This window comes from Haliotis rufescens, unplaced genomic scaffold, assembly GCF_023055435.1.
Source record: "Haliotis rufescens isolate VD_foot unplaced genomic scaffold, xgHalRufe1.0.p SCAF_5, whole genome shotgun sequence".
Taxonomy (NCBI): domain Eukaryota; kingdom Metazoa; phylum Mollusca; class Gastropoda; order Lepetellida; family Haliotidae; genus Haliotis; species Haliotis rufescens.
The window spans coordinates 43679225-43701506 of NW_025964223.1; the positions used below are offsets into that span (position 1 = coordinate 43679225).

The 22282-nt window shown below is 39.5% G+C and overlaps 1 protein-coding gene across 1 annotated transcript; it reads left to right on the top strand.

Moving 5' to 3' along the window:
* Positions 1-2398: 2398 nt before the first annotated feature.
* On the top strand, positions 2399-7894 carry LOC125373542. Its single transcript, XM_048384679.1, has 6 exons — positions 2399-2435; positions 3452-3571; positions 5400-5717; positions 6165-6266; positions 7040-7121; positions 7423-7894. Exons 1-6 carry the CDS (start codon positions 2429-2431, stop codon positions 7688-7690), a joined length of 897 nt encoding a protein of 298 aa, XP_048240636.1. The 5' UTR covers positions 2399-2428; the 3' UTR covers positions 7691-7894.
* Positions 7895-22282: the final 14388 nt, after the last annotated feature.

Here is a 22282-nt window from a genome sequence, read left to right on the forward strand (position 1 = left end):
TCTGGATAAACTACAGGGATAATTGCTATCATTATCAAAAGAACAGTCTTACATACTGAAAATCAGTGTCTAACTGTGACGTAGCTAAGGCATTTTATAAGTTTTGGCAACTTTGGAGATACAAATTTCGAAACAATTTTGCGAGGGCACGAGGCCTAGCCAAGCGGGATCAGTAGCCATATCTGTGCTTGTAGACCTCTGCGGCTTGAAACCTTCTCCACAAATTAAAGTAGTTGCATTTTGCCGAAATATGTTTGAATTGTTACCTTGTTTCGTTTTGTCGCTGTTGTGTACATCTGACTACAGCTCTTAACGTTATAACAGGACAAACCGACTGTCAACAACGTCTGACCGTGGCCGTGACGTCTCATAGACTAGTGTTAGAGTAGCTTCCCTTTGACAAAGGGCAGTTACTCTAGCGGACAGACCGATGGATTGCCGCGAAAGGCAATTTAAAACAACTGTTGTTTTGCGTATATGTTGCTTCGCCACTGTATAAGAAACATATTTCTGTTGGAACTATATTGGCTACTGTCACTGTCCGACTGACACATCACTTACCCTGTGACATAATAAATATTAATGCGCGCATTCCAGGAAAACTCGCAATGTTTCGGTAATGTTTGTGAGAGAGGGAAAGCGATTTTAAAGCACAGAATTAAAGAATGACATTATATGATAAAGAGGTTATCACGCTTGTGTGTTTGGGGATGGTAAATATCCTGTTTTAGGAATAAACACTATGTATTCAGCTCGCAAAGGCTCGCTAAATACAATGTTTATTCCTAATGCAGGATATTTACCATCCCCAAACACACTCGCGTGATAACCACTATTTATCCGCCGAGACATATTTAATTGGGCGTAACTGGCAAATTAGCAGTGAAAAGCATATGAATGGACCAGTGAAAATCAGTGATGACACCAGGTGTTCGAGAAAAGGGTAAGTTCGTCTAACCCACCGGCTCCCCCTGCCACTCAACAACTTACAATACAAACATGTGTGTGTTACCTGACTAGTGTTAGTCATGCGACGGCGGCCTGTAAACACGATATACACAATACAATGTCGTATTGCAGTACTAAATACTGGTGTAAATCGTCGATAGCGAGTTGTTGCGTCAATACGGGAACTGCTTCCTGGTGTACAGACTCAGTTGCATTGGCTAGACTGGTCTCGTCTCAATTTTGTTCATGGATTCGTTGTGAAGAGGAGGCATGTTTTGGGCGTTGGACTGACTACATGTACAGTTGTCTTATTGTGCTCTACAACAGGTAATTTTATATCCCTGTTTATATTACATACGGATTTTGATGTTCACACGCCAGTCACAAGTGTATATATGTTCAAAATATGTGCACAAGCGTCAAAAGGGAACACAACTGTCACCTCGACTCTAACTCTGCATTCATAGACCACCCAGGGCTATTTTGGACATATATTTGTGAATGTTGTTAAAAACTTGTGTGCATATTACATACAGGTAGTGTAAACATGAAAAACTTTCTTCCTTGCAATGTGTAGCTATGTTGTGGCCCGTTGATAGACCGATATCACAGGTTGGTCGGTTGGTTGGTTGTTTAACGTCGCACTCAGCAATATTCCAAATATATGACGGCGGTCTGTAGGTAATCGAGTCTGGACCAGACAATCCAGTGATTAACATCATGAGCATCGGTCCATGCAATTGGGATCGATGACATGGATCAACCAAGTCAGCGAGCCTGACCACCCGATCCCGTTAGTCGCCTCTTACGACAGGTCTTGTCGCCTTTTATGGCAAGCATGGGTTGTATTAGATAAAGAGTATTATGTAGATGTTACATCTATAAGACTCAATTTCCGAATAGTATAGTATCATTTTACGGCAAGCATGGGTTGCTGATGACCTATTCTACCCCGGAATCTTCATAGGTCTCATAAAGATATATGTGGCCAACCATGAGATAAGGGACCTAGCTCGTGGGTGAAAAAATCACATTTTGACTTTTTATTATATTGTAAAACAACAGTATAAAAAACAACAACTCAAAATACAATTAGCAAACTCCAATTCATATTCATTACAGAGATACACGACATGAAACATATGGATTGATTTTCCGACTTATGTTTATGTAATATTTGCAGTTATTAGGCATAATGTCTGATGAATTGAATGTAAACATCTTTGCTGAAGGGTTTTAAAAAATAATGTTTTTATTACATTGCGAACTAACAGAGAGAAATAAAATATTTTTGTACAGCCCGCACAAATGGCTATTCTCACTGAAGTAAATTGACGTCAAACGTCTTTATGACGTCATAGCACAATAATTTGTATCCTCGCACCCATAAAGTCCCCTTAATCCTGGTGGGTCACATATGTCTATATTACAGGTACGCATATACTGGGAGTCAAGTATTCGCAGTTTTAATAATAGTGAGATGCAAGGTAGGTGCCATTGTGATTAGCCGTGGAAAGTGATGCGTGAAAGGACTTAATACGTTCTATATTTGTGTCATTGAACGATATGCACATGATTTACCAGGCATAGATAACTTGGTGATGGTGTTGTTGGTGGTGGCGGGCGGTATGATAAAAGGTACGTGTTAGGATGAACAGGCGGTTATCATGAAGGAGAACGTGATACGTAGTTTTTTATAATCTTCGTGGTCATTGGCACCCCTCTCGTTTATCCCGTTGTAACACAAAATTGTAACATGTCGATGCCTGAGGTTCGTCTAAAATGCAACATATGTTTTCTTATATATTTCCTCTCCCTATTCCTTAAGCATGTATTACAAACAGGTGTCAATGTTGGCTTACACTAGAACTGAGAAGTGTTCTGCTTACTCAAGTACTTGGGTTCGAACCCGAGATTCTCCTCCATTATGATCATTAGGAGTTTCCCATTGAATATGGGTGGTAATCATCACAAAGAATACAACAGGCGCAAATAAGATTTTGAACATTTATATAAAGACATGATCAACCCTGTATTCAATTCCAATTACAATAACACCATGAATTCTTGTTTTCCCGGGCCTATACCACTGGGTACAATCTTGGTTTGCCATTATTGTAACCTGTAAGTTCTCCAAATATGAACTTCATCAATATATAAAATCTATGCTCTAGTAAATCATACTTTTCAATTGGGTTCTGAACTAAACTGCCGGGAAAAATAAAGTAACCAAAACATTACAACCGTTATCAAAACGTTACTTGCTTGAAAACAGTCGCCGAAACAGTGCTAACTGAAGACCCAAAACACAACTATGATACCCGTGTCAAATACATCACTATCGAATTACCACTGCTTGTATAATTCATTTTTAGCCATCACCAAACATGGGTGTATAGTTTCCTTTGCTCGGAAGTTTAACTGAATATAACAAGATAGCATACAATTATCATGAACACGTTCACTTCCTTGTCATGCTTAAATATATGTTTCGTACAAACAGGTAGCGGATACGAAGAGGACAAGCGTATTTCACTAACACTACACAAGTTGAAAATGCGGTGGATATATGTTGTTACAGGTGTTGGAGTATACGCCTGGGTCCATTTCTGTTTAGCAGTAAGTAAGTACGAAGCATCCATAATATATCATATATTATACAGATGTATAGGACATGCACTCCTGGTGATGATAACTAAGCTGAAGTTTTGATGCCCAACAAATGGTTACTTTGAAGTATATTTAGATACATTCGTTATTCTTTAACCTGATTCTTAAAAATATATATAAAAATGTTAAATGGAAAAATGGACTATTTTGTATTTGACAGCTATCTTTCAAATTCAGTTATAGAGAGGTAGGGATTGCTCACAGTTATTGTCGTAACATGATCAAAATGATAACATTGATGCTGTGGGAACGACAATTTGACATTCTGGAGCGAGGGGAACTAGGATCTTGTTTAAAGACTACATCAACAAAACCAGATCTTCTGTTATATTAAAACGATGACACTATACATTAAAGAAACCATCTGGCAAAAGCGTATTTTTTATGACTCTTCATTCTTGAACAGTCTGAGGCACAGTCACTTTGGTAAAGCATTTCTAGGACAATATAATATTATGTATATCGATAAATCCCAGAACCCCCCACACCCACCCACCTCACAGAATATCAAATGGTCGGGGATTAGGTGAACTTATAATCCAGAAAAAAATTTCTCATGTGTTCATAAACCTTGAGCGCTTTGACAACTAGTATCAGTTTTGCAAATGCTGAAAAAAAGACGAAATAAGATGTTCTGACACTTGTATCGACTCCTCTGTCAGATTCAGCGAAATCTTGGAGAACACATATGAACACTGAGGCAAAAATAACCAGAGAGTAAATGATTTGTAGTGAGGACATTCAATGAAGGTAATTGGTTGAGGCACCAAGCGATTGAGAGTTCAGTGTTCCCGAATATAAAGTCCCGTTCCACGTAAGGCTAACTTTGCGCAATGATTGCCGTTAGCCTATGTGACAGTATTCGATCGCTTTATGAAACGGATATAATCAGATGCACGGCATGCAGTAGACCTCTTTTAGACGCTCAGAAACCTGAAACGACAGAAATCAATAATATCGATTTAGGAATAAGGGTAACTCAATTACCGATTGCTAAAACGGTAAACAAGGATAACAAAACTAGTAAACAAGCGTCGTCCGAGTGAATGTTCGCATATGGAAGTGTAATGATCCAGAACAAGTTTGGTTTTCTCTTTCTCTCGCAACAACTTGCTTGAGGTTAACCTGTCAGCCCTAACTACGAACGCATTACACCGATCAAGTAGCATACAGTAAAACCCTCGAACGTAAACATGCGTCATGGGAGAAGTAAATGTAGATTTCTTTTAACGAACAGTAAAACCCTGATAATCCAGACTGAACAACTTCAAGTGAAATCAACTTTCCAGATTACTGAATAAGTTCAGAGAAATAGTGTAACATTACATGTACTTACACATAATGAAAAAGGAGAGTTGTGTTTTTATGGTCTGAGTCGAACATGAACGACGACATTGTTGTGTTCAGCCTATATACACTGAACAACTTAATTTGTTTCTTTTGGTCATTTGACCAAATATTACAAAAAAATCGAAAATGCGTTCTTTTTAAATTTGTCAGTATACGACTAAATGTACATTTTACGTGTTCGTCTGTATTTCCATCGGCGATGTTTTTGGTGGAGGCATACTTGTTGCCCAAATTACGGCGACTGCCTTTTTGAAATGATTCCGTGAAGGGCTGTAATATATTGCTTGTCTCCAAGTGGGTCAAGTACGTTTTACCACGACTACTCAGTCGTTAACATTGCTAAAATATGTGTATGTATTTCGACGTTCTACAGTTGCATTTACGGTTTATCATGTAACAAACCACATGTGTTACGTGTAAATGTGTTGCAGGTATGGATATATGCAAAGAAGGCTACGTGAGAGCACCCAGCATCACTCTGACGATAAATTTGACTTCATTCACCAATTGTTGTTGTCATCTTGAATTTCGAAGAAATCAGACAGTGTGGAGAAATATGACTGTGGGCTGTGGAATAAAGCTTGTACATAATGCATCATTCCTTGACAAAAACTGTACAAGTAGAGGCACCATTTCTCAGCAAGTCAAACTGGGTGAAACTGCTCTAGATCTGTGTGTTGTTCGGGAAGATGGCCATATCCAGAATGAGGCACGTAATGGCGAGCTTATATTGACAACAACAATGCAAGGTGTTGTATTAACTGTGAAACATTCCCAGCGTCAGATACCTAAACTAGTTTTATCACCGATGAATTCTTTTCTGAAGTAAATGATGATACAACATTTGTTCTTGGTTTTCTCCCTGAAACTTATTAATGATTATATGACACAGCGGTGTTATACCGATCACAGATGTAAGTTTTGTAATTTGCTTCCTTTTATGTTGTTTAATGTTACAAAACAATGACATATGTTGTAAATACCTGTAGGTAACTGCTCAGAAATTGTATTTCCTGAAGCATAGTGAAGTAAATATCAGCTAGAGACTTTTAATGACAATCATATATTTGACAAACTGAAACCTTGTGTGTCAAGTATAACGGTTCCCGTTGTGCTAAACTGCAAAGCGGGGGTATTTATAAGCATCAAACTGATTGTTCTCTCCTTGTTCGCTATGATATTATTATGTCAAATAGATATAGGCATGAACTGCAGTGGGCCTACAACAATGGATGCAAGCACTTATTCCACTCAGCCAGATCGGACCGAGATAGACACAACTACAGAAAAGTCGCCAGGTAATTGAGAGGCATTCTTTATATTATTAAGGTTTCCATGAGCGCAAATCAATATGGCACGTTTATATAGAGATGTATTACACATGATAGCATTCAACGCAATGAATGCCTATCATACATCAATCCCCTGAATAGACAACTGAAGGCATTTTGTACGTTGGTATTAATTCTTGAGGTATGGAAACGGTAATCAACAGATGAGTAGACAGAAAATCTCTGTATTGCGATTAAATAATCCGAGGCGGAAGCGGGCAGGCTGGGTACAAGCCAAATCATTGAACCTCCGCAGCGCGACACACATCGGGACGCCGTTTTAATTCCGTTGTTTTCGTTTAGGTGACGATTTAGCCTACCTTTTTCCATCGTCTGTTTTACGTTTTCTTCAGTTTTTCAAATTTCATTTCGGCCAAGCACTAATTTTGAAATTAAGCATGTCCCAAAGTATCAAAATCTGCATAGTTGCTTATTTCCCTATACCCTTTAATCGCACCTTACAGTGCCACTAAAATCTTATGCAGTCGATGATCACGACTGTGTTTAGAACGCCTTGTACATTGCACTGGAGAATGGGAAATGATTTCACAGAATTTGTTTAGTCATTTCTTTCTCGAAGACTTTGAATTCATATGGTCATGTGCTAATTGCCTGATGTTTTCGTCACTGTTAGACAGGATGTCCCGAAAATGATCAATAAAGTGATGCTTCCTTTCCGTGTCTAGTGATGTATGTTGCAATGTGCCACCCCCTTTCGAGTAACACGTGTTTGTTTGCAGGAAACAAAGTGACATTGTGGATTATCATACCATGTGTCGTTGGAGGAGGTGTGCTTGTCACCATTACTGTATGCACTTTGTGGTAAGAAATTACAGTATATCATTCTAGAACATAATATATCACACTGAGTCTTGGTCGTCTTGGTGAGACGCATCAAATGTATTATAGAAACAATGTTCAATTGTGATACATTCCCAGGCAGTGACTTAATCACACCTGAAAGTGATTGTGTTTCTTAGGGTAGTGATTGGAAATACCTGAAAACAATTTCAATCTGTCAGGTATAATATAATGTAAACACATGACGTCCTTGAATAGACTCACATTTGATCATGAAGCACCACCAGTGCGTCGTAATGTAATGACACTTTAATCTGTCCAGTGTGTACAAAAGACGGAGACGCAGGAATAAGCAAGCGCATATTCACCAAGGCTGTGCAGACACCGGTACACCAACGGATGACGATGATCTAGTTAGGTCAGACAACTCTCTGTACGGCGATATTCACGTCGCATCAAGTGTTCCCGACAACGCAACGAATATCCAGCCTAAAAATCATGGGGTAACAGGAAACGTAACAACATCAACTACAGACCCGGAATGTGATGACTTGTATGCTAAAGTGAACAAGACGAAACCTATGTCGTAAAAAAGCGAAACGGAGTTGACACAGTGGTACCCGAGTTTCTGTTTCCTTTAGGAAACATGTGCCTTTTAATCATATAGATTTGAATAAAATCCGCTTAAGAAGAGATAAACTTGGAGATCCCAAAGTTATGTAGGCCCTATACCTGGATAATGTTGTGATACCCACGAACAATTAACTTGCAATTAAAGTCTGAAAATTACTGAATAATGAATATTATTTTGAGACTTGGTGGAAACAATGCATTCCCTTCTGAAGTCAATGTTATTCAATAAAACCTGGTTGGTGTTTGCACATGTACTCACGTAAGTTAATAGTGCCTCAGAAAGACTTTATATGACTGCAGCATACTGGCTAACGTACCACTTACACGGTACCAAGGCTCTGGCAAATTGTCAGTCCTTACAAGCAGATATCTTGTAGATTCAGTCTTGTAGATCGAAATTGGAAATGGGCTAAGGCCATGGTACATAGTCACTCTCAAATGTGTAAATTTGGTTATTGTTAAATATAAACTCTTCGTAAAAACATATAATCGTGCATATCATATCATTGTTTGAAAATGCCTGACGACTATGAATATTCCTTCTGCTGTGATACGGCCATGAAACCATCAGGTGCAATCAGAGGCGGTTATTGTATTTGAAAACCTCTGAGTAACTAATCAGAATCGATTCATGGTAAGAATTTTATATTATTGGCCTTTGTTTGAACACTTGCTAAAAGTTGATCACCCTGATTACAAACACAAAATAGCTCACTAATTCTCCCACATTAACATGTTTGTGCCTGCAAAACCTGTAACACCTTTAGTGAAATACATTCTGCGAGTTTTCTACCAACTGAGTTGAAGATGAGATACACTTCCTTGTAACTTGTGATCTTTACACATACCTACGTTACAATTTGTTTCATTCTATTTCTAGTTTAGATCCCTCATTCCTACAACTTTATCCAGCAGACCAGTTTAATTATATAATGAATAGTGATTCACGATGTAATAAGTTAGCCGTTTTACTAACAAAAATGTATAAGCGTCGTTGTCTCACACTTTCTAAATATCATATCACTACCCAGTTAATCCTGTTTTAATGCCTTTATGTATATTTTATATTTTATATTTCATATATTACCTATTGATGTAACACGTACATTCGTGTCTCGTGGGCAATGCTGGCCGGTGAATGTATTTTTAATTCATGCCATATTTGCCATGTTTCTGTTTTTATGCATCCAGTGACACGTTAATAAACTATTTTCCTATTCTTCTTCTTCCTATGTAGTCCCATGCCTACATTTTGTATACCCACCTTGACAATATGTTATCTGAATGAGGAAAATACTAGTTTCACACATTTTGAATTCAAAAGCGTAATCAGTTAAAACGATTGTTTGGTATTTTTGCCTATAAGAGATAAATTGTTTTGTTGTATATGAAAGGCTAACGGGAGCCTAACTTACATAGGTGCAGAAACGTAACACGACCTTCTTGTGTCCTCCAAAATACTGATTCACATACAAATGGCTTTTGTCACATCCGGTCACAATTGGTTAGAGCTGAACATGAAATTCTGATGAGGATGTTAAATTTTAAATCGGTCTATATTGCATGGCATATAACTCAGAAGATAAACAAATACAGTGACAGGTGTGTCACCGTTCCTATGGTTTTCTATCTACCTGGCAGAAAGGAGGTCACAGCTGAACAAAGCCAGTTCAGATGCGTATTTGAATACAATATACGAGGTCAGCATGAATAAACTGACACTCATGTACTGCTTTGCTTGTTACAAGCACTATATTTGTATAATATTTGTTTAAGGGCCCGCGGAGCATACTAAACAATGGGTTGAAAAAATATGTCGGAGGAAAGACACACTTGTTCCTGGATGGCCTTAATAAGTGGGCTGTGAATCACTCAAACATTGTTTGGTTCGTAATTGTGAAGTGAAGACAATTGTATGTTTTGAGTCAGTGACCCAAGATATATTCGGCTCAAAAAGAAGCAGGTCAACAGTTCGCATTTCAAACATGCCATAAAAAATACTGCATGCAGAGGGAAGCCACGGTTTCGTTGTACAAGCGAATTTCTTATATCAGAACATTCTCGTGAAGACAAACCTGTACCCTAACGATCATGTGTACAAAGCGTGTTTTAGAACTATTATATTATGTTCAGATTCTAGCTTAAAAGAATGAAATTATATCACCAGTACATACAAAATATATATCACTGAAGACGATGTGGTACGCCACCGCTGCAGTATTCACGCCTCACTGATATCATGCAATGGGATTGTACCCAAGTAGAGAATTACAGAGAGATAAAAGAGAGAGATAAATAGTTTATTTCTGTGTCTCGCATTAAAACTCACAACAATAAAATGACAATGTTGCAATCGGATAAGAGTGTTATGCCCAGCCATACTGGCTGGACACATGTATGCCGGGTAGAACATGTAACCCCTACAGGCGAGTTGAACACTTCCTGCTGTGATATTTCATTGTAGTGTTACCATAACCATGAAGTTTTGAATGCTTCAATAGGAGACGGAGTTCATACGTTCAGCTCGGCCACAAAGCAATACTAAATACATGCTGGTCACAAACAGTGAGTGAGTGAGTTTAAGTTTAAGCCACATTGCAGCCATATCGTGACTATCAACATTATAAATACTTTGAAACTTAAATACAAACCTGCCAACGAAGGACAGTCAAATAACTAGATTTATCACAGAAAAAGATATGAAATTAGTATGGAATCATAAAAAAGGATAGCACTATACATATTAACAATAACATGATAAAAACGGGCTATAGATCGCCATCCTCTGAGGTCACAAACAATATACTGCATACAAACTCTACCCGGTCTGAAAAAAGTAACTAAACTCACCGGGTGCGTTCATCACATGGCCATACACTGTAAAGCTATATTTATGTCACGATTAATCCCGTTATATGATGTTGAAGACTGTCTCGATCTCCGACAGTTGAGTGTTACAAATAACACAAATACTACAAGTACTGATGACTGTTACACTACCAGTACATAATTTAACTACAAATTATAGTAAGTATAATAAACTCTCTGTTATTCAATTCAATTTTTTGAGATTCGTCTCTTCATAATAATATAATAACCACAGCAATAATACTTACTGAAATAATAAAAATAAATGATTATAATGATGGTAAAAACAACAAAACTTAAAAAACGTCAACGCCAGAGAATAATAAATCTAGTATTCGACGAAACAGATTCCATAGGACATAAAAGGCAAATTAGCGAAGAAAATTATATGAATTGATGACTGAAAATCAGTGATGACACAGGGTGTAGGGTAGGGTAATCAAATCCTGCCCTACCGGAAGCACCCGCCATTCACACAACTGGCATAAAGAAACCTCTGTAAAATAACACTATTAGCAATATATATATATATATATATTGAAACTGAATATAATAAAATTAATATAGTGTCCAAAAGAAACGATACCAACTTATTTTCAAAATTGTTTTTTACTAAGTGAATTGTCTAGTATGAAAACATGCCAATTCGTATTGCACATCCCAAACACAGCATAGTCGATAAAAAATACCGGGAACACGTGATCACTTCCGGGAAAAAACGTAAATTTCATGAAAGTGACATTTCCCTCTCTAGCATGTTCTGCACGTGCATAAAAACTGTATAAAACGGCTGATCAGACACGTTGATATCACAGCAACAAAAAGAACACAAGATATGCCACGTTTGACAGCCATCGAGAGAGAGAGAGAGAGACGTTGGAATGGTCCAACAAGGAGCGTCACACGTCGACGTCGCCAGAAGGTTGGGCTGCGCACGCATCACTATCACCAGGTTGATGCAGCGGTTACGTCAGACAGGTCAGACGTCAGACAGGCCCAGGAGTGGAAGACCACGAGTAACCACGCCCCGTGAAGATCGTTACATCCGGGTATTACACCTGAGGAACCGCACCGTAACAGCGACGTCCACGGCGGCTACAGCACTGGGACACAGGATCAGTCGACAGACCGTCTACAGGAGACTACGGCAGTATGGTATCCGGCCACGTCATCCCTACCGCTGACCGCTCCTGACGCCTCGACACCGGAACAACAGACTGATCTGGGCCAGACGAGTTCGACGTTGGCAGGGCGGGACTGGGCACGTGTTATGTTCTCTGATGAGAGCAGATTCCTCATCTTCAGAAACGATGGACGGCAGCTTGTATACCGACGATTTGGTGAACGTTTGGCGCCTAACTGTATCCAACAGGTCCGGCCGTTTGGAGGTGGAGGGTTAATGGTTTGGGGTGGCATATGTGGTGACGTCAAAACGATGCTTGTCGTAATTCGTGGAAACCTGAATGCACAGCGTTATCTTGATGACATCCTACGGCCTGTTGTGGTGCCCTTTATTCAGCAACAGCCTCGTGGACTCCTTTTCCAACATGACAATGCAAGGCCACACACAGCAAGATTGACACAGAACTTCCTTGCCAACGCCAACGTACAGGTTTTGCCATGGCCCGCATGTTCACCGGACATGAATCCCATCGAGCACTTATGGGACCACCTCGATCGGCAAATCCGACGTCGCCGTGTGCCTCCAGTCAACGCCCAGGACTTGGAACGATGTCTCCTCGAGGAATGGCAACGCATCACTCCCAACGTCATCAGTCCGTAGGCGTGTTCTGGCATGTATTGATGCTCACGGTGGACATACCCGCTACTGACATGACTTTGAGACGTGTGGTGTGACATTTCCCGTTGTTTCTGTGATCAGTGCTCTAACGAAATGTTCATTTTTCGACCCCACCCATCTTTAAAGGCTTGTCATATTGGTTGTACAGATTTTATTGAAATGAAATTTTTGTACAGATGTTGTGAAACACCAATCCTAAACTTCTGCATTGTTTAGTTTTTCTTTTATGTCGTTGCAAACAGGTGGTATCGTTTCTTTTGGACACTAGTTTAGTTGCAAGGTGAAAATGTTAACGTGGGTTCAAATAGTTAATTCCTCTGTAGACAATCAAAACACTATATTAATCTCTTTCGATTTAGAGATACCAGCTAGAGCGATGATTTGTGTTGGCCGCACCCAACAATATCCCAGCTATATAATTGCCGCATGTAGATAATCGTTCTGAAAAAGATAAACCAGTGTTTGATATACTGCGCCTCATGGATATGACGTCACGCAATAGGTTTGTCCATCCAATATATGTAGCCGCCGTTTAAGTGTTTGACATTTGAACATCCAGCAGTCTTCTGTTTATACCTCAATCATGTGTTACTCATATGGTTTCTTGGGCGACATCTCTGAACAAACCGATTATTGCCAAGACTATGATATAAAAAAGAAGCATTTGGAAACAGGTTTAAGGACAGGTTTGTGGTGAATATTTTATGTCCGTTTCATTTACATTTGTCAGGTGTTACAAGAAAACATCAAATTAAATGAAGAAAGTAATGATGTCGATTCGCCCCGAGTGAATTATACCCCACTGTCTTCAGTGACCACAATTTCGTTCGTGATTCCATCATGACGCCCCAGTGGTCCCAAGACGAAACTGTGGGCGTATTGGCCGATACGCATAGAAAAGCATGGGTATATTTTTTACGTATTCAGATGATGGTATTCTGGCAGCAAAAACCTTCCATTAATTACTCATGACCAATTTGTGTAGAAATTCCAAGGAGATTCCTTAAAATATTTTGCCTATTCTCCCTTGGAATGTTTTCACAATTCGTTTATAGTTTTGTTTGTTTGTTTAACTCCGCACGCAGCAAAATTCCAGCTTTCTGACGGTGGTCTCTCCACAATCGAGTCTGGACAATGCAGTGATTGACACCATGAGCTTCAATCCTAACAATTAGGCAAACGATACGTGTATCCAAATCCTTATGGTACAGACAACATCTACACTGAGGACGATACATATTCTAGCAGTCATGGCGACTCTAACGAGACATCAGAGAATTCAAATATTTAAAAAACCGAAAGTAAAAACATTGTTCAATCACGAAATGGTGATATTACACTGCTGTGTCAGGCTTTACTCCACAGCTGTAGCTATGAAAATAAACATTATACCATTGATCAATGGCACCACAAGCAAAAACAACCTTACTTGGATTCATGGAAGATCGAGCTACTGCTGTCATCAAATCTATCAGATAACGATTGACAAAATTATTTATTGCAGTCAAATGCAAATAGACATTGATGGCTGAAACCATCAAATGGTTCCTGTATATCTTGGGATATCACCTACTAAAATAGTTCCCTGTGGTGATTCTATGTTCCCCGCGGACCCCTGCAAGCTGTGCCGGCCATAACTGGCGAAAAAAGGGATCGACTTGTGTGTCATCGTACCCAATCGCGTGGATCGGTGCTCACAATATCAATCACTGTATTGTCTGGTCCAGACTCGATTATGAAGGGGCCGTCGCCATAATTCTAAAATAGTACCCATTTAACTAACCACCTGCTTAAAGCGGCGTTAAACCAAACTCACTCACTACTCCTTGTGGAAAATGTAATAGAGTTGTGATAAACATTCAATATTTGAAAGTTCTCTGCCCTATCTGTAATTAGGATATTTTCTCTGTCAGCATCTCTGCTGGTTCCTATTCAGTGTTAATGACTATTGTCATTGACCTTCGTCACACACTGAAATTACGTCAGTTACAATTTTGGCTTCAAAGTCTATCCCAAATGCCTACATATGGCCATTTACATTAACGTTTCCTCATAACCCTCAAACAAATTCTACTCATTTTGTAAAACTCTCGCCCTGGTAGGAAGAGGTTTGTTCTCACTTTGCCTGTCAGCTGAATGTTGCTACAGCCACGGATCAGTGGTGACTAAAGTCTGCTTCAGCTGAACACAACTCACTGCCAAACTCTGATCACTCAGCCAGTGGGTCGTACAATGATTATAACTGAACTGTGTTAAATCAATTTGATTTTAATTGTGAACGATGTCTAACCCTAATGATACAGTCGTGCCTCGTTTATACGGACACTTGCGTCATTTCACAATTCGTCCGTATAAACGAATTTCCGTATAACTGAAACCAGCTTCTTACCGGGAGAGTTACTTCCCTTCAATTATGCAACTCATGACAGATGACAGAGCAAACAGATACATCCACTCAATCTTTATTCAAGACATACACGTTTAAAAAAATCTGTCATGGAAGTTTGAACTTTACCACATTTTGTATATAAAATGGCAAAATAGCAAACGCACGGATTAACATAAGATTCATTCCAATTTCTCGTGGTGGTTGCCATTTGATATATTCTGGCTAAAGGGTATAAACTTATGATGACTACTGTATTGCAGATTGCCCAGCAACTATAAACACGGTTGAAGGCGTTATTAGTAGTTCTAGAAATGATCATAACCATCTCAGAGATTCGATTGAAGAGTTCTTTGCCAACCTTAAGACTACTCTCCGATTCAGGACCAGTTACGGCTATATACCAAGAAGAACTTCTCAGTAGGTATGATAATGATGATCGTCTGAAACACTTGAATCCATATATGTAAATTTTAAATGTCAAAACTTATTGTCTACAATGTGATTATTTGTTACAGAACTTCACTCAGGGTCCTGCCTTCTTCAGTTTCCCACCCAGTCTGTACAGGTCCTGAGCCAAAGAAGTACAGTAAACTACGGTTATAACGAACTCAAAAGGCCCAACAATTTTAGTTCATTATAACCGTATTTCGTTACAAGCATAAATGCAGTATATATATACAGCAAATGGAAGAAAACCAAACTCATTTCGTTATATACGTCAGTTCGTTATCAGCGTGTTCGTTATAAACGTAGTTTATACCCCGTCAACCTCCCCGCTAACGCCACGACATCATCCTTCCTGAAATGTACAGAAAGACCCACACCAAACAAAACGTCCCGTTGCGTGCTACTGACAACTATATTCCTTGTATTTGCCACCGATGACAATCTCCGCCAATTTGCTGCTACCGTTGTCTGCTATTGCGACGGCACCTTCATCATATTCCAACCATCTTCTACCAGATCTGGGGCGGTCGCGTAGCCTAGTGGTTAAAACATTCGCTCGGGTTCGATTCCATACATGGGTACAATGTGTGAAGCCCATTTCTGGTGTCCCCCGCCGTGATATTGCTGGAATATTGCTTAAAGAGGCGTAAAACCATACTCACTCACTCATTCACTCACTCTACCAGATCTACCCCGTCCATGCATTTGTAGATGCCCTCTGGTGTGCGCTTTATTGTCTGTTAAAACGCAAACAAAGCATGTAGAGTTTTTCAGCTCTATCAACCTTCAGCCAACAGACTTTGAGATTGCAGCTGTATCGATACCTGTATCGTCTTCCAGTGTCATCTAAAAGGTTTCCTTTTCCATTGCCGGCAAGCTATATTGAAGAACGCGAAAGTATGAACACCATCCGTTGGTCCCTTGCACTACCTCTGTTGAGACTTTGTGACATCGAAAACTTTCGGCTTTATGCGCTTGAAAATGCAGATATGGACAATCCAGACCTGAGAAAACTTTGCTGACAACGTGAAAGAACCGTGGGTCGAACCTGGGGAACGTTCCATGTGGAGCCACTTCGAAACACAAGGGCCACGTACGACCAATCACGTAGAGAGATGACATTACAAACTGTGAAATTGTCGGCAAAGCACCCCAACATGTATAAATTCATTGACTTGATAGAGAAAAAACAACCCGATGTTGCAATTACACTGGGCCGGCCAGTGCCATCCGTCCCAGAAAGAAAATGTATCGTGTAATGGATGACCGCCTGAACGCCCCGAAGACCCGTCTGCCGCAGGGAACATATTGTGCCATTGTATATGGAGATGCTCAGCCTGTTTCCCATCTTGTTCGTGTACTAGCGTAAAATGTACACAAAGAAAAAAGTTAAGCACATCCCTATTTCTGAACCATGACAAATGGCAAAAGTCATGGTATGGGATGACTGACCACAGGGGCTGGGCGATTCCAATGTCATCGGATAGAACAAACATTTGACAACAAATAAAGAAGATATTGGTGCGTTGTGATTGAAATTTACTGACAAAAGCATCATGGTAACACAGGTACTGTTTTTGACCTCAGACAATACCTAAACAAAGTATGGAGCTGCAGGATTAAGGAAACGAGTTACGTTTGATGTTACATGTGAAAATGTTCCTTAAAATCTCGACGTGACATGACGCATGAAACAGATCAGTAGCGGGTATAACCGCCACATGCCCGGATGACGCATTCCACCCTACGTCTCATGCCTTCAATCAGACATAGGATCTCTTGATGGGTCAACAACAACAACTCCTACAGGAGGATCTCGTGCCTGTATGCGCCGTCCCGGAATATCCCAACCATGTTCAAAGGGGTTCAAATCTGGGCTCATTGCTGGCCAGGGTTGAGTCGTTATTGCATTGGCCCTCATGTAATCCACGACTGCATGCGAACGATGAGGCCTGGCTTTGTCATCCATGTACTGAGGTCGAGTAGCAAGAGGGTAGTTGTCAAAATGAGGAACGACAACTGGCCTAAAAAAAACCTCAAACCATTACCGAGCCCCCGCCGTATGCAACAGTCGGTTTAATGTTTCTGGGGGTGTAGGCCGTGTTCCGGTGCCTCCAAACTCTCCTTCTTCCATCAGTGACGTGGAGCAGAAAGCGACTTTCGTCTGACCAATGGATCCGTCTCCAAGTTCTCAAATTCCTTTTCTGTCGCGCAATACACCATGGTAAACGAGCGGCTTGGTGGCGATCTCTCAACAAGGGACGCTTTATGACTCGTCTAGCCCTCAGTCCTGCTGCTTCCAACCGGTTCCTGACGGTTCTGGTGCTGAAACGACGATTGGGCAACCACAGCTGTTTCAGACGAGTACTTGTTAAAAAGGCTTCTCGGCGTATGAGACGAAGAAGGTCCCTGTCTTCACGAAGTGTGGTCACAGGAGGTCTTCCAGATCTGGGACGGTCCTGTACATCACCGGTCTGAGCATGTTTCTCGACTAAACGGCTTACGATAGTGTGATGATACCCCAAATTCCGACCAATGGTATTATAAGACATTCCTGTGTTATGCACGCCGATTATTTGCCATCTTGTGGCCATGGTCACACAATGTCATGGAATAACTGTTTAAAACCGAGCTTAAGAAATCAATTTAAACGTTTGGATAAACTGCTTTTAGAGATACTCGAGGGTAGCATGCTGCACGGGCATACCATGCATGGCACGTAAGCTTTCGTCACGCATGACTGATTACATCATCTCGATAAAACATCATTCTTCCCGTTATTATATCTTTCATGACTGTTACACATATTGGGACCAAACAATTATTAAATATATTAGGGTGTGATTAACTTTTTTTCTTTGTGTATATGTCTGTATATGCCATGCTGATATGAATAATAAATGAATTTCGTGATGAACAAATTGATTATTTGGCTACTGTATATGTGAATAAAATATGAATACCGAATGACATGAATATCAATTTAAAATAGAATAAAAAATAATTGCTCAAATTTATAATGACATATAAATACATCACCAGAATTATGCGATGTGAATAAAACTAATTACTATGATGTTTACTATTACCTTTTATTTTCAGCTGGCTATAGACAGAAGCAGGCTAAACTGATTCCCTATTGTATAATTTCTATATCTGAACAACAACGACTGGCAAAGTGACAAAGTGGGAACCCCCGTAGGAGTAAACGTAACATCTTGTTATCATAGTCCCCGCCAGGGCTTGTAATAGTGTGTACTGCTCAGGATATGTTAGCTGAACACATATCAAATAAATTGTTGGGTCTGTAGAGAGTGGTTCCAGGTGCTTCCCTGCTGCAATATAAGCAGCACTCCACATGTGCATCCTCATGGAACAAATTAATTGCTCACTGACCTAATCGCGCTATGCATATAAAACAAAGGAAAATTCCATGTGTTGAATCATATGTACACCCTGTTTAGCTCACATCAGCTGACCTTGGTCGCTACTGAGGTAAGTTAATCTCTTCATTTCCATACGATATGCATATATGTGGTATAACCTTGAACGGGGGATTGCCAAACTGAAAGTTAAGGGACCATTGCAGTAATCAGATACTTTCATTGTCAGCTTCCGTGTCATGTATGAAATACTGTTAGTTTTACGCCAACAACACATTTAGTAACTCACTATTGTTTAAACCTTTGGGGAACACGAACCTCACTTGTATTCCTTCACGTTACAACCTACTACTTGTTGCCACAGATGGTAGTGTTACGCAAGTGCCTGTGATTCTGATAAGCTCATCATAATTCGAATTCAATATATAATATTAATCCTATCCACATTTGACTGTTTTCCTAATGATATGCACTTTATTTAAACATGTTTAAATGTGTTTCAATTTTCAAACATGTTTGAAATTTTAACATGTTTAAGTTTAGACATGTTTCAACTTTAAACATGTTTTGATTCTAAACATGTTTAAACGTGTTTAGATTCCAAACATGTTTAGATCATGGTAATGGTGTGTTTAGCTGGTGTTTATGTTGTGAGGGGATAGCTCATTTCATGTCTTGAAGTGTTGAATTAGAACACAAAAAATGTGTATTCAGTTTTGGATTTAAACACACACCAAGCAACGTTTAGTTCGAAACATGTCATGTTTGTGTTTACATTTTAAACAATTTTTTACAGTGTAGAGAAGCAATAAGTATATTGTGATCAGGACTTATTTCTCAGCAGGTGTAAGACAGTTGATTAACAGTTGGGCACTGAACTAAACAACGTGCTTTAAAAAGGCAACATATGCATATTTGTTACAGAATAATACAATAAAGCGTGGCACGGGTATTGCTCGCGAACCGATGATCGTATAGCGTATCGTAGTTAGTTAACATTGGTTAAAGTGTTTATTCAGTAAATACAAATCTAGGCCAACAGGGACCGTATTCACTTCACCGAGCAGTTTCTAATCTCTTTTGGGAAAATGCAGCGAAATGACGCTTGTTAGGCAGTTAGGTTTCGTTCGATTACTGACATAACGGATGAATAGAATCCGTATGAGAGCTCAGTATCAAGATGAGGATGTCCAGATGTATGTGTATTCAATAATGAAATACTCCCCGACTGATAATGAATCTATACTCACGTAAGACAATGCAAACCATAATATCTTCACACATCACACCTGCTCACCCTTCCCTTCACAAAATATGTGAACACAATTATGCAGAAATTACTGCAACTAGCCAAAACGAAAGTAAAACAAAATCAGTGAAACAGCGGCAGAGGCCAAAATAATTGTAGGGAACTGTTAATTTTTAGTTTGTTTCCACCAGGCTGCACATTTCATTCCTCACAATCAACGCCAGGAAAGGTAAGAGTCGTCTCACATGATATTGTATTGAGTCTATCTACCTACCGAGTCTAGTGTTTTCCAACAGTCAATATATGTTCTTGAAATAAGATCAGTTCTACTAATGTTCCTTTTCGAAGGAGAGTTTGGTTTCTAATTCAAGCATACGTGAAAGCCTACTTTTTTGCCATTACTCCTCAATATAGGATGATAATGAGTTGATATGTGGTGGCAATCCAGCTTGTGGGAGAGTTTACTATATGTGTTTTCTATTTTACTCTCTTGGCTATAATGTGAAACAGAAGTTGTTTTATCATCTTTGAATTATAAGTTATATATATTTGTTTAATTTACCAATTTTGATGATTGTACATCACTTCTCCTGTCATATGGCAACAACTATCTTTGTTTAGTTTAAAGGATATTTAATGTGATACATTGTGCGAAAAAGAAGAAAGATATATTAATGACATCGTCCATGACATGTGACTGTCGATCATGATGCTTGCAGAAAATTGACTCTACTTGTAGCCATTATCATTCACATAAAATACAAGCTTTATACACCTTACGGCGCCCGAGAATAAGATTTTTAATCTTTTTGTGAAATTTGATATTCGTAAATTTCATGAAAACAAACTAACAACAAATTCACATGATATAAACAAAATATGATTTTTTCATTCGACGGAATATGCACAAGCTCACCTAATTATGTAGAGTTTTTTACATAATTTATAATGCATGAACACATGCATATATGTTTGTCATTATGTTGTTCAAGTTCTATATGACAGTCTGTTTGCTCGTAGTGTACAAATCAAACGCTTCGTTGAATAGTAGGTGTATTTTGAAAACCGACACTAAGTCGCCTAATACGACCCCTCGAAACCTCATTGAGTACTTTTGGGTTATTCGATTTGTGTTTGGATCAAACTCTTTTTTAAATTAGTAGAAATACAGGATATTATTTACAGCTCGATGTCTTTGCTTCAATACGTATTTCAGAACACATTCGTGTTGGTTTGTATTTTATGTGTTGCTGTAGTCGAACGACATAGTGTAAACGGGATGGTGTTTGTTATTGGACCAGAATTACGTGATGAATTAAATATTTAAATGAACAATCGTGTTCCATTGGCAGAGGACGGCAATGGAGGAGCACTACAGCATCAACAGCGGAACAAAGAACACCCTCCACTGGCAGGACTATGTTGTGTTTGGAGTCACGCTTGCCATCCCAACCGGTATTGGCCTCTACCATGCGATCAAGGACAGGAAGAAAAACAGCCCATCAGAATTTCTGGTTGGAAACCGTCAGATGGGCACTATCCCTGTAGCTTTGTCGGTGACGGTGTCCTTTTTGTCAGCGTTGACGTTGCTTGGGATGCCTGCCGAAGTCTACATCTACGACACGATGTTCTGGTGGCTTGCTCTCGGCATGGTATTGGCCCTGGCTGGAGCGGCACATCTCTTTCTGCCCTGTCTATACAGACTTGGGGTAACCAGCGTCTATGAGGTACGATGCTATTCTTATCAACCGTCATTGGTTATTAACCAGTTTCATGGACACATTTAGAATGTCCGAGGGATGTTCTACAGAATATATCTGGGTCCAAAGAAATTCATAGGTCCGACGGGCGTCACGAAGCCACGCCTGCCATGGATACTGTTGCGATGTCCCAAAAGATTTGGGCTGCTTAGCCGTTAAATTGGCGGAAAACCGTTATGTTGAATAGGTACGATCGCTTTACCGTGTAACATTTCTCGAACAGACAACACCCTTAGCTTTAAGTGCTGCATGAAAAAGAATCAGTAAGGTTCGAATATTTATAAATTGCGATATTAGAAAACTATAAATATCCCTGGATATCACGCTACCGATGTCTCGTATCATTGTACGTTTTGTGTATTTGGAGTGGTGCTTCCTCGAACTGACGTCTCCCAACTAGCCTAAAAAGTACTTACATTAAGTATGTTATCGCGACATTTTGGAGTTTATTGTCATATCAGATTCACTGCACATGGGCGACAGCACTGACATCCACAACGAAGATCCAAATATGTAATTGAGCGCTACAGTGTATGACAAGAGTCGTTGTAGTTCGTAACCTGTTAAATATTGTTATAATTACGAGCAAAAACACTGCTCACCCTCACACGTACAATAACAGCAGTCGTGGTGTATAGGTAACACTGCTCAT